The 13802-nt window shown below is 37.6% G+C and overlaps 1 protein-coding gene across 3 annotated transcripts; it reads left to right on the top strand.

Moving 5' to 3' along the window:
- The first annotated feature begins 1167 nt into the window (after positions 1–1167).
- LOC127628949 (transcription initiation factor TFIID subunit 11-like) lies at positions 1168–7514 on the top strand. 3 transcript variants are annotated; one of them, XM_052105937.1, is made up of 6 exons: positions 1168–1276; positions 2342–2517; positions 2625–2773; positions 3405–3492; positions 5628–5724; positions 5816–7514. In XM_052105937.1, the coding sequence occupies exons 2-6, from the start codon at positions 2353–2355 to the stop codon at positions 5944–5946; spliced, it is 630 nt and encodes a 209-aa protein (XP_051961897.1). In that variant the 5' UTR covers positions 1168–1276; positions 2342–2352; the 3' UTR covers positions 5947–7514. The 3 variants fall into 3 exon arrangements, with proteins under 3 accessions (XP_051961897.1, XP_051961898.1, XP_051961899.1); XM_052105938.1 differs by having other exon boundaries at positions 2346–2517; XM_052105939.1 differs by lacking the exon at positions 1168–1276 and adding an exon at positions 1779–1895.
- Positions 7515–13802: the final 6288 nt, after the last annotated feature.

The raw sequence follows: 13802 nt of genomic DNA on the forward strand, positions 1-13802 counted from the left end.
TAGCAGGGTGTTCAAATACTTATTTTCCTCACTGTATATATATATATATATATATATATATATATATATATATATATATATATATATATATATAGGCTATTAGTGCGTGTGCACACAAACACACACACAAACATTTTTTGCTTCCAGAACTATGTATTAATTAATTCAAACCATTAGAGAGCTGAATGAATAAACATACCAAGAATGATCCAAATGACATATCTAGGAGACAGGAAATATTTGTTAACTGGCCTGCATAAAGGTCATTGTACATTAAGTGTTTTAATCAGAAGATATTATGTTTTTGATTGATTTTGATGAATGCATTTAGGATGCTGAAGTACCTGGCACTTGGTTCTTGTGTGCACTGATTCACCTCTAACGAGATAAGGCAGCAGAATTTGAAGTTTATGGGGACTAATGCATGCCAAGGTGGTTTAACTGATTGATTTGACTGGACTAGATTAAAGCAGGAATCCTGTCTGTTTTTCAAAAGTTAGTCTGTTATTACACTCCACATGCTTCTCATTGCCAGTTTGCCTTTAGTTCCAGAGTGTTTTATACAATACAGGCAATAATACATAATGTCTGGTTTACAACTGTTTAAAGCTTTAATTTTATGTACAGATTTACGTGTAACTTGATGCAATAGGGAAAAAGCTGTATGGTTACACGAGTAAACGGGTGTCAAACGAAATATTCGAACTAAAACATATCTTTATGACTGTCTGTCGGTCTGTAAGAGTTAGCTTAAAAATAAAAATACACTTTTCTCAACGCTGGTACTGCGTTGACCAATCACAGCCGTTGGGATTCGTGGATTATGCTTTTCATTTATTTATTTATTTATTTGTATTATTAGAAATGCTAGGTGAATTTGCATACTAGGTACCAACCATTTTCTATGAATGAATTTGAAAAACTGTTAGTGTACAAATGTCTCCATAAAACAAAAAGCCTCCCGAGATGTGAATGCAGATGCAGCTCAGAGCAAGATCAAAGCGCCCCTGGAGGAAGAACCGGAGGTTCTATACCGCAGAAGAAACGAACACTCACGAGGAAACATTCGCAAGTAACATACGCCACCAAAGTCCCTTGAAAAGTCTCTGACGCCTCCCAGTTGTTGAAATCCAATTTACGTTGTGAACTCTTATTTTGAAATATACCGGATGTTGTTTAGGCTGAATTCAGTCTGCTGAACTGTGCGGTTTGTAATATACCCGTTTGAATCTTTGCAGCGTTCATAAAAACTGACCAAATCGTCCGTTGGTCTGAGGTATGTTACAAAAGTGTTGATTGTTGTTTCAGTTTTGCATTGTAGAAAATTAGTGTCTAGTTATTTTAAGTCTGTTACACTTTATCGTGTACCACGGTGTTAAGATCCAAAATTAGTCTAAAATCAGTAACTCCAGCTCAAGATGGTCAAACTTGTTTTTTGGAAGCTTGTTTTTTTTGTAGCTGGTAAACCAGCCGTTCCAAAACACAGCTATCATCTTAAGCTGGATTTGCCTGAAGGGTGTAGTTTCTCAAACGTGCATATAGCAAGTATTCAGACCCCTTCATTTTTTCATGTTGCAACTTTATGCTCAAATGCTTTTTAAATTATTTGATTCCCCACACACACATACAGGACTTTTCATTATAAAGAAGTCCGAAATACACGTGGGACTCTTATTTTGAAATGTGAGAAAGTGAATCTGATTCGAACTGCTAACCTGAGTTCAAACCTCCTTCTTTTCATGCCGCCTTAACAGTTATTGGTTTAACTGCCCGCTGTTTTGATGAATGGAACGCTTACGAAAACTGGTCTACGAACAGTTTGAAAAGGACCTTATTTTCATACTACCCCTGTATACAGACTCCGGAGGCAGTCTTGAAGTTGCACTCACATGCTTGTGCGTATCCAGCGTGAACCTCAATGTCCTGACAGTTTAAACAGCCTGGATTACCTGCTTGGGGGTCCCAAAGGCCCACATTTAACACATTAGCCACTTTTCCATTAGCGGGCCAGTGCGAGCAAGGGCAATAAACGTCTCGGTGTATGCGTATGACCTGACACGCACAGACGGATGACGTATTTATGCAATTTCCCGCGAAATCCGTCCCAAATCATTATTAGAGGTTTATGAAAGTGTATTTGGGTAAAGACATGTTTTGGAAGATGGATTTTTAATGAGAGTGTGCAACAATAGCATTACTGAGTGCAAATTCAGTTTTGTAATAAAACATTTTATTTGATTTTGACGTTTCACCTCTTAAAGAGTTGCATACACTAAACTATTTCATTTGTAGTGCAAGGCTACACTGAGTACTATATTTAATTTAGTCTGATTTTCATCAGTCAGTCAAAGCATGGCAGACCCAGCCCGTATGAAAACTGAAGTGGTGTTTAGCGAGACGAGTACACCCGCTGAGAGACCCAAACAGCGCAAGGGCTCCAGTGACTGTCTGGTTAGCACCAGTAGCATCTCTGAACCCACTGCAGTCCTGACCAGTATAAAAGAGGAAGGCAAAGTGGTGAGTCGCTTGAGGATGAAATTATTTTATTCGTAGAAACGTTTAAGATGATTTGGCACAAATTTGTTTATGGTTTCCCTGAATGCCATAACTGGTTTTCTCTTCAGAGATCTGCAGAAGATATTGCTGTTGGTGATGAAGAGGAAGAGGTGTCTTCCTCTGTACACCCTCCTCCTGCTAAAAAACTTAAAGTGGAACATGAGAAGAAAAAGGAGAAACGACAAAAAGTTGATGAAGATGAAATACAAAAGATGCAGTGAGTTCCAGTAGTGTATGTTAAACTAGTTTAAAGTGTTGTGTAGGGGGTCGGATGAGATGTTAAACCGAGGTCCTGACTCTCTGTGGTCATTAAAAATCCCAGGGCACTTCTCATAAAGAGTAGGTGTATAGCCCTGGTGTCCTGGCCAGATTCCCCCCATTGGCCCTTATCTATCATGGCCTCCTAATAATCTCCATCCCTGATCAACAGCTGGTATGTGGTGGGCGTTCTGTCACACTTTGGCTGCCGTTGCATCATCCAGGTGGATGCTGCATCCTGGTGGTGGTTGAGGAGATTTCCCCTATAGTATGTAAAGTGCTTTGAGTGCCTAGAAAAGCGCTATATAAATGTAAGGATTTATTATTATAATTATTATTATTAATTGTGTGCAGAATATATGAAATTGGTTGTCTGGGACAACGGCCACTTACACAGTTTAGCAGTCATAATCCAAAATATTTGACTGCAGAGTGGCGTAACTGATTAATCACAATCAGTATTCCAGAGAGACGAGTAATACAATATATTTGTTAGTATTCATCTGAAGAAGCAAGCTAAACATATGCTTTAATTTTTAACTCTGAATTTGATGGGCTGATATGTTTGCTCTTTATTTTTTGACCCACAGAGTTTTAGTTTCATCATTCTCTGAAGAACAGCTGAACCGCTATGAGATGTACAGACGCTCTGCTTTCCCAAAGGCAGCCATTAAAAGAGTAAGACCAAGTCCACGGCAGTCTCATAAGAAAGGCGTCCCCTTAGCGACGATTTTCCTGCACCATGAAAACGTATCGGACAGAACAGTCTCTCCTTAATTCGGAAGATTCCGTCACCGGTTTGGCAATCTTGTGTTATCGTGGATATCTTCTCCTATTTAACTGCAATACTGTATGTTTGATTATCCCTAGAAATACATTATTTTTGTTACATAATACTGTCATATCTATATTTTAGATCTGCTAACTAGAGGTCAACCGATAGTGGATTTTGCTGATACTGTTAACTAAGGTGGTAGGGACAGCTATAGAGGCTACAAGAGTCTAAAATGAATAAAAGCCCAGATAGAATTTTATATATATATATATATATATATATATATATATATATATATAAAATAATGAAGATTTGGAGCATGACGTGGAACTGAGAACAAGCCCGTAATTTAATATTACAGAGAATTGCTCCGCTATAATGCTCTATATTAAGTATTTCCCAAAGTAAGTTTTTTTTTTAAAGCCTAAATATTTTATTATTATTCACAAGATATGAAGTTCGAGACATGTACAGTAGACATAAAAAGTCTAAACAACCCTGTTAAAACAGCAACTTTTGGGATGTAAAAAATTAAACGGATAAACCATATCAGAATTTTTGCAACTTTAATGTAAAAATTACGACCGATGCCACTGAAAACCAAAGTGACACATTTCAGAGAAAAATAAATAAATCTTTGAATTACCTAACTGAATAAGTGTGCACATCCCTGAACTAATACTTAGTTGAAGCACCCTTTGATTTTATTACAGCACACAATCTGTTTGGATAATAGTCTTGACTTGGGCATATTTTCACACTCTTCTTTGCAAAAATGTTCCAGATCTGTCAAATTGTGAGGGCATCTCCTGTGTACGGTTCTCTTCATGTTCCCCCCACAGATTTTCTAAAGGATTCAGGTCTGGGCTCTGGCTGGGCCATTCCAAAACGTAAAACATTTTTTTTGCGGAAGCCATTCTTTTGTTGATTTGGATGTGTGCTTTGGATCATTGTCATATTGAATGGTGAAAGATCTCTTCATTTTCAGCTTTCTAGCAGATGCCAGAAGGTTATGTGCCAAAATTTGACTAGTACTTGGAGCATTTCATCCACCTTCACTAAAGCCCCAGTTCCAGCTGAAGAAAATGTCTAATTTTTTGAGCTGCAATTCTGAAAACTTCCAATCAATCATGAAATTAATTCCACCTCGTGCTTTGATAATGCGTGTATATAGAACAGCTGTGCTCTCGGTTCTCAGTTCGGTTCACGCACGTCGCTAACGTACGCTGACCGGGTTATTTTAAAGTGCCACGCATCTACATCAGTTGCACATTTGCGTAATTCCAAATACCTTTGGCCATAACAAGTGTGTAAACAAATCTAAAGTAAACCCATGGCACTGGGGTAGTTTGGAGTGAGGAGGAGATAAGAGCATTTAACCATGTATGGAAGGAGCACAAACCTGTGGTAACACTGTCTCCTCTGCTGGTAACACACAGAAACACACTGTCTTCCTTCAAAACAAACACTTGAGACTGAATATAAATTCTGCACACTCTGTTATTACAGAAATATATTACTATTATACTGTATATCACTGTAGGGCATGTGAATATAATAATGTTAATAGTCTAAAGAATGGACTTTAAAAGAGGATGCAGTGTGCAAGGATACCCTACAGAGTTTCTGTTTCTATTAGCTTAGGACAACATATGACTTCATTTTGGTCAAAAGGAATCATTTGCTAGTAAAGAAAAATGTGTTCAAATCGTGCAGCCCTATAAAATATATATATATATATATATAATTTATTTATTTTCTCAAATGACATCATAATCATGATTAATAATCACGATTATCATTTTCACTATTATCTTGCAGCCTTAACTATATCAGAGTGACATTTAACATACGGACCAACAGCTTTTGTGTGTGCAGCCCCTGTGACATTTCGTCATGTGTGTTGACAAGTCACAAAATTCGAAAGGAATGTGTACACAATTGCAGTTGGAATTACTATCATGTGAATATTGAAAGTGTTAAAAGATATATATATATATATATATATATATTTATTTATTTTTTTCATGTTTTCCAGCTTGTTCAGTCCATCACGGGATCATCCGTCTCTCAGAATGTGATCATCGCCATGTCAGGAATCTCAAAGGTGTTTGCTGGAGAGATTGTTGAGGAAGGTGGGTAAAACTGTGGAATATGATTAAACTATTAAGGCTAGTTGTTTGAGTCTGTTGAATTCATTCTCTGATGTTTATTTGTGTGTTGCAGCTCTTGATGTGTGTGAGAAGTGGGGAGACACACCTCCTCTGCAGCCTAAACACATGAGAGAAGCTGTGAGGAGACTGAAGAGCCGAGAGCAAATCTCCAACACTAAACACAAGCACATCCTTTTCCACTGAACATGAACCTCTTTTTCTTCCATTTGGAAAAGACTCTGTTGATCAGCAAATTTTTGGGGGGAAAAAAGAGATGACCTACCTGCCCCATTTGTACTTTTCCTACAATCTCTCCTCTGGAGCAAGCAGTAGACTTAAAATGATTGGACTGACTATGTCTCCATTTATTTAAATGTTTTGTAATGTTTGATTTAACTTAAAACCTGTGCCGAGTCATTTTTTGTGTATGCAAATATTTTTTTTGACTAACTACTGTTCTCTTTATTAGTAATGAGAGCAGCCAGGCATACTGAAATAGGATTAATCTTACAGAAACATGTCCTGTAGTAAATTAGTTATTCCTGCTATCTGTCCTTTTCAGCTTTGAAAGATCTGAAGTTACACACTTCAAATAACTCCATTATTTTGCAGAATGGCTGATCCAGTGTGTGTGTGTGTGTGTGAGATGTAATTTAATAAATTAGTTCTTCAATTTTAAGGTTATAGGTGTTGACAAAACATGGTGTACTCACAAACGCCTCCACTGTCAAGTGTTAAAATTACACATTTACCATGAATCAGGACTTATTTTTGTTTGATGAGGAAATGACACTAGTGCAGGGGCGTAGGTTCCGGAGGTTATTCGGGGGAGGTAACCCCATAATATAAAAAACAAGCAAGTATGGTATGATTAAAAATATCACTTTGTAATTTCCACACCTGGAAATGCCATGGACATTAATAAAGCCTTAGAAAGTCATGGAAGTTTCTATAGTGCATGTTTAGTGTGAGTGCAAATCTGCAAACTAGAAAAAATCCTCATCTTCATTATTTGAGGCAGGTAAATGCTAGATGGCAATAACGCTACATATAGCCCTGAGAAAGAGACAGGATATGAGCTACAGTTGTCAGTAAGTGATAATGATCAACAAACTATCCTTGTGTGAGTTTAAGGTATCGGTGTGGTTTGAAATTGAACAAAAGACTCCTAATAAGACTTTTATTATTACACGGACAATTAAATTGTTCAGTTGGAGATCATGCGCTGACACGACAGTAACTCTACACTGGACCTTTAGGATAACTTGATGAGGAGGGTAAGCAGCTTTAGAAAAGCAACAATGTCAAAGCATTACTAACTTTATATATAATCCCATGTACACACTTTTATGGTATGCCATTTAAAAAAAAAAAAAGTATTATTAAATAATTAAGAAAAGCAACATTTTATGTAAAACTATTTGTATTTATAAACTAAAAATGGGTGAAATTTACATTTACTTATTTAACCTTTTTCATGTTGCCGTCTGCATGTACCGGTGATGTTTGTATTCTACTGGTTGCTCAATAGATGGCAATTCAAATTTCTTGATTTCTTTGGTTTCACCTGACAGGAGCTCTCCTGTTACTATTTACCTAGGAGTTTTACTATAGGCTATTCCTGGGGTCAAACATGTGACCCTCAAATCCACACCCTTTTCATACATTGTTTGTGTATTGTTGCCTTGTTTTAAACAATAACAATGCTAAATGTCACATTTCTTAACATTCATTGATTCTTGACATAATGGACAAAACGTGTCCTACATACAAAAGCCATATGATTTGTTAAAAATTATGAAATTCATAATAATAAAAATACTGAAAATGTTTAATCTAAAGGAAATGTGTATTCTCAAGTCACTCATTAGGCTACTTTTATTTTTAAATAATTTAATTGATTGTTTAAAATGCATGCTCTATTCTTGAAGCATATCTATTCTCAGCAAGAGGTCACAATTTTAAACTGCCACAAAGTTTTTGAAAATGCAACAAATTCATAAATATGAAATGATAGATAGGGATCTGCAAGATCAAACATTACATAAAGTAAACTTCAAATTATATTTTCCATTAAAAACAACAACAACTGTTGTGTACGAAATGGCTCACGTGCCTGTGAGTGCCCTATCTCAGGCACGGAGCGTTGAAGAGAGCGGGAGAGCGCCGGAGATGACGCAGAAACAACTTTGTTACAAACGAACTTATCTTACATGTAGAATAATAATACTCATAATAACAACAATAATAATTTTTGTTATTCTTATAAAATGGTACATACCATAAATCTTAATTCTGTGTGTCATGTTTAACCCTTAGTGATTAAAATAGTAATAGGCCTACTGCTAAAAACTGCCAACAGAAATAAAAATATTTGTACAAGCGTACATTATTGTATTTATTAAAATGTTTTTACCAACTCGACACTCACCCATTCAAACTCGGCAGCATTTTATGAGTGCCGAGAAGACTTGATATGTGCGCAAAACGTCGTACGCGACTGTAATACAGTACTAAAGTTATTAATAACAACATCCATTGATTATTAGACAAATACCTAATGATAAACTAATATATGAATAATTTCCACTCTACGCAGTCTTCTGAGTTAACATCAAATCAATCAAATCAAATCACTTTATTGTCACACTACATGTACACAAGTGCAACAGTAGGTGACAGTCTTGTGTGCAGTTCACCTCAAGTTTTGATATGTCTAACAGTAAAACACTACAGCCAGAGTGAAATAAAACATTCATCTGTAAACGTCATCTCTCGCGCTCCCTCTCTCTCCCTTTACATCAGTCCTCCCCACGTTGGATTATGGGCAAGACCGCGTCGGCGAGTGTACATCGAATACACTCGAAATCAGATTGTATTGTGGGTAAACGAATGAGTGAACAAATGTAGGGAACGAATTTGGACACTACTACAAAATGTTCGACAACCAAAACAGTACGCAAAATAGTGGATAAGGGGTGATTTCTAATATTATATATATATATTTTAAACGAACAATATTTAGACTAAGTCTCTGTGATAACAGCTTCAACATGTCAACACTGTCATCCCATTGTGATAGGGTGAGCATATTCTGAGGTTTATTGGGGTGGGGTGGAATAATAGGGTTCAAAGCATTGTTACTATGAATGTAAACTTTAATACAGTGAAAAAGACACTCTATTAGCATAACATAAATATATATAAATACATAAAATTGTTCAACATACTTTTTAATATCCATGTACTAAAATAAATCATTTGATGCCATGAGTTTATCTTCATTTACTATTATTTTGAATGGCGATGGAAAATGAAGCAATGTGATAACAATTTTACCTGGTCATAAAAAGTGTTATGTTAATTTACCTGATGAACTTTCACCTTTTGTGACCCTTTATGCTTTGCAGAGCTAATGTGTGCTTCTAAATCACTTGCACCTTTATTAGCAACTGACACATAAGTGCCAGCTTTACATGTCATACATTCTGCTTCCCACGGATCTCGACCTGAATGAAAGTAAATTTGCACTTTCTTTTGGGCATTGCTTTGTTTCCACCCAGCTGTAATTTGCTGCTACTGTCAAGCAACTGTTTGATGCCGAACACAACGCTTCGCACGTTGCGGAGAGATTGACAGGCAGGAATTTGGCCAATAGTTGCTGCAAGCATCTTATAATCGACCAATTGGTGTGCGAGAATGCGGAATTTACAAAGAGGAGTTACAGCAATGCAAATATGCGTGCACACACAATGAAGTACCTGATGCACATCATAATGCAATTATAGCCGAATCCAGGACATTTTCACAGATGTAGAAATCCCGGCAGGACGCTTTTTTTAAGGTCCGAAATAGAGGATATGTCTGGGAAAAAGAGGACGTATGGTCACCCAACATTGTGATCATTTCTGTTAAGAATTGTGGAATAATTTTGCCATTTTAGTTCAGGTTATAGAAGCAGCTTCAACTGAGAAAAAACAAACAAACAAAATGGCTCCAGTGTAGCCTACAACACATGGTTTAAATGGAAAAATATTAGATTTTTTTCAACAAAACTTTTTTTTTTCAGAATATTGTGGGGGAAAAAATATATAGAATGTATTTTATCCCTTAGCTCCTTTACTGAACACCATTATTAGATCAAATTAAAATACAGAGTTGACACAAATTACAATAAGATAAGTTGTGAAGTTAATAAATGTACATTTTCATTTTTGTTTTTATAAAAACATATATATCAATTTCAAATTTATTTAGTATCACAAAATAAAAACTAAGATTTAAAAATATTTTGTCCCTTATCTCAAGAATCAGTGCATTAACTAACAAACTCTACAAAAAAAAAAAAAAAAAAATATCTAAACACTATGTTACCAAAACAACAATATTTACTAATCTTACATGTAAAGCAAATAAACCATTTTGCTTAGTTTTTCTTGCATGTCATGAAAGCAGCAACATAACAATTGTCTTCAAGTATGTCAAAAAAAGTAAGTGTATTCCAAAGAGAGGGGGTGGTGGTGGGAATTGCACAAAAATAATCTGATAATACACACACACACACACACACACACACACACACACACACACACACAATCAATAATCCTTTAGATGAGACGTTAAACCGAGGTTCTGACTCTCTGTGGGCATTAAAAATCCCAGGGCATTTCTCGCGAAGAGTAGGGATGTAACACCGTTGTCCTGGCCATTTCCCCCCCCATTGGCCCTCATAAGTTGTAGGTCCTTCCCCTGAGCAGGGACTCCATCTTTCTGATCTAGCAGATCATCATCCACCAAGTTCCCCCAATTGGCCCTTATAAGTTGTAGGTCCTTCCGCTCAGCAGGGCATCCATCTCTCTGATTCATCAGATCATCATCCACCAAAATCTCCCCCTTGGCCCTTATAAGTAGTTGGTCCTTCCCCTGAGCAGGGCCTCCATCTCTTTGATCTGGCAGAAGTCATCCAAAAATTTCCCCGTCCTTTGGATGAGGTGTTAAACTGATGTCCTGACTCCCTGTGGTCATTAAAAATCCCAGGGCACTCATCGCAAAGAGTAAGTAGTGTAACCTAACTTTCCCGGCCAAATCCCCCCCTTGGCCCTCATAAGTTGTAGGTCATTCCCCTGAGCAGGGCCTCCATCTCTGATTTGGCAGAAGTTATCCACCAAGAGCCCACTGAAGTGAGCCTTTGATTGGCTGACCACAAACACACTATTTGTCCACTTACCCTCTATATTACAGGACTTTGTCCCTGGGGGTCCACGGACACAGGGGTGTGTCTAGGAAGGTGTGGGGCTGACCCCAATCACACTATATGTCCACTTACCCAATATATTACAGGACTTTGTCCCTGGGGGACTCCTGGAGTGTGTCTGGAAGGGGACAGGGCTGACAAAAAAAACTATTTGTTCATTTACCTACTATATTGAACAACTTTCTCACTGTTGGTCCGAGGACCCTAGTTGTGTGTCTGGGAGGCAGTGGGGCTGTCCAGGTCAAATTATTTGCCCATTTTGACCATATTAAAGTATTTATGACAGGTAAGTGGGTACAAAAGCATCAGCGGCAATGTGCTGAGTGCTGTGCAGCTGTTTTTCTCAAAATTAGATTAGATTTAACATCATTGTCATTGTGCACAGTACAAGTACTAAGCCAATGAAATGCAGTTAGCATCCAACCAGAAGTGCAAATATATATTATAAAAAATAAATGCAGGTAAAGTGCATTTGCAAATGAGGTAGATATGTAGAATAGTGCAGATGAACATTGTAGTGCAGAGACATGTTAAGGTATGAGGTATAAAGTGTTTTAGAAGTGAAATGTGCAAAAATTGTATCTATATTATTACATTTACATTTATGCATTTGGCAGACGCTTTTATACAAAGAGACTTACAGTGCACTTATTACAGGGACAATCCCCCCAGAACAACCTGGAGTTAAGTGCCTTGCTCAAGGACACAATGGTGGTGGCTTCTGATTAACAGCCCTGTGCTTTAGCCACTACGCCACCACCACTCCATATTATTATACAATGCATATTAAGTAACATAGGATACAATATATATTTATATATATATAAACTCAGCAAAAAAAGAAACGTCCTCTCACTTGTTTTTTTTTTCAGCAAACTTAACCCCATTTATCACTCTTCCACAAGTTCCCGGACATTTCTGGGGGGAATGGTTCTAGCCCTCACCCTCCGATCCAACAGGTCCCATATGTGCTCAATGGGATTGAGATCCGGGCTCTTCGCTGGCCATGGCAGAACACTGACATTCCCATCTTGCAGGAAATCATGCACAGAACGAGCAGTATGGTTTGTGGCATTGTCAGGCTGGAGGGTCATGTCAGGGTGAGCCATGCAGGAAAGGTACCACATGAGGGAGGAGGATGTCTTCCCTGTAATGCACAGCATTGAGATTGCCTGCAATGACAACAAGCTCAGTCCGATGATGCTGTGACACACTGCCCCAGAACAAGACAGACCCTCCACCTCCAAATCAATCCCGCTCCAGAGTACAGGCCTCGGTGTAATGCTCAATCCTTTGACGATATACATGAGTCCGACCATCACCCCTGGTGAGACAAAACCATGACTCGTCAGTGAAAAGCACTTTTTGACAGTCCTGTCTGGTCCAGCGAAGGTAGGTTTGTGCCCATAGGTGACGTTGTTGCCAGTGATGTCTGGTAAGGACCTGGTAAGGATGTAGCATGCCTAAGGCACATTCTCGCAGATGAGCAGGGACCCTGGGCATCTTTCTTTTTGTGTATTTCAGAGTCAGTAGAAAGGTCTCTTTAGTGTCCTAAGTTTTTATAATTGTGACCTTAATTGCCTACAGTATGTAAGCTGTTAGTGTCTGTAACACAGTTAAAGGATGGGCAAGGAGGAGGCGAGAACCGGCTTGTCAACATAAATCATAATATTTAATGAAACTCAAAACCAAAAGCACACAAACATAAACACACATGACGGACATGCCAGTAATTCTCTCTCTCTCGAACCATCGTCACTGGCCCCCTTTATCCCTCGCGCGCCTCATCATGCCGATTGGGGACTGGGCACGCGATATTCCTACCCGGCCCCGCACCTCCTCCACAGTGTCCTAATAACTGGTCCGTAGGTGCATGTTCATTCATTGTTTATGGTTCATTGAACAAGCATGGCAAACATTGTTTAAACACTTTAAAATAAAGATTTGGATTTTTACAAAATTATCATTAAAATACAGTGTACTGAAAAAGTGATGTTTCTTGTTTTGCTGAGTTATATATATATATATATACATACACACACACAGGACCGTGCACAGACATTTTGGGGGGCAGGAGCTCAAGAGGGAAAAAAGGACACTTCTCACAATTATTTATTTAAAACATTTATTATATTTAAATATATTAACACAACTCTGACGTCCTTACCAATTTATTTTAATTTCCTCACACTATTGTTTCACACTCAACAGATTTCTAAAAAATTCACTAGGTTTGTCACAAGAGCAGGCAACAGCAAAGGAAACTATGCCACAGTGTGCATGTTTTCTATGCTACATTTTCAAGAATATATTTAGAATAAATGACTGCACCAAGGAGAGGGACATAGATTCACTAATAATTTGTTAATTTATCATTTAATAAATCGTTTTAATTCTTTTGGTGTTATCGGAATACATAAAACTTCAATGTATGCAAATTAGTACATTTTAATTTGTTAACACCTCATTTGAATATCAGTGTGGCAGTTGAGATGACGTTATTAGACACAAATTTGTTTGTATTCACCGGTAGTGTCTCCATTAAGTACAGTACATTAGCCTGTATGACCATGATATATTGCCTTAGCTAAACTTTAGCTAATTTATTACATTAGCTAGTAGCTCATGGCTAGCACTCATGCATGTTAGCAAGACACAAGTTAACTATACAAGTTAACTATAGCCAAAAGTAACTATTGACTTTTGGCTAATTTGCTGTAAAGTCAAGGCACTGGTAGTCGTTTGTTCATCACCACTCACCTCCACACAAGCCAAGAAAAACACAACTGGAATAGGAGCTGGGAGG

The sequence above is a fragment of the Xyrauchen texanus genome, chromosome 35 (genome assembly GCF_025860055.1).
Source record: "Xyrauchen texanus isolate HMW12.3.18 chromosome 35, RBS_HiC_50CHRs, whole genome shotgun sequence".
Lineage (NCBI taxonomy): Eukaryota > Metazoa > Chordata > Actinopteri > Cypriniformes > Catostomidae > Xyrauchen > Xyrauchen texanus.

Excerpts from the sequence above, each read along its gene's own strand:
- LOC127628949 (XM_052105937.1), top strand. The coding sequence starts at position 2,353 with ATGGCAGACCCAGCCCGTATGAAAACTGAAGTGGTGTTTAGCGAGACG. Across the intron at positions 2,518-2,624 it reads TAAAAGAGGAAGGCAAAGTG|AGATCTGCAGAAGATATTGC; the intron begins GTGAGTCGCTTG and ends TTTTCTCTTCAG. Across the intron at positions 5,725-5,815 it reads TGGAGAGATTGTTGAGGAAG|CTCTTGATGTGTGTGAGAAG; the intron begins GTGGGTAAAACT and ends TGTGTGTTGCAG.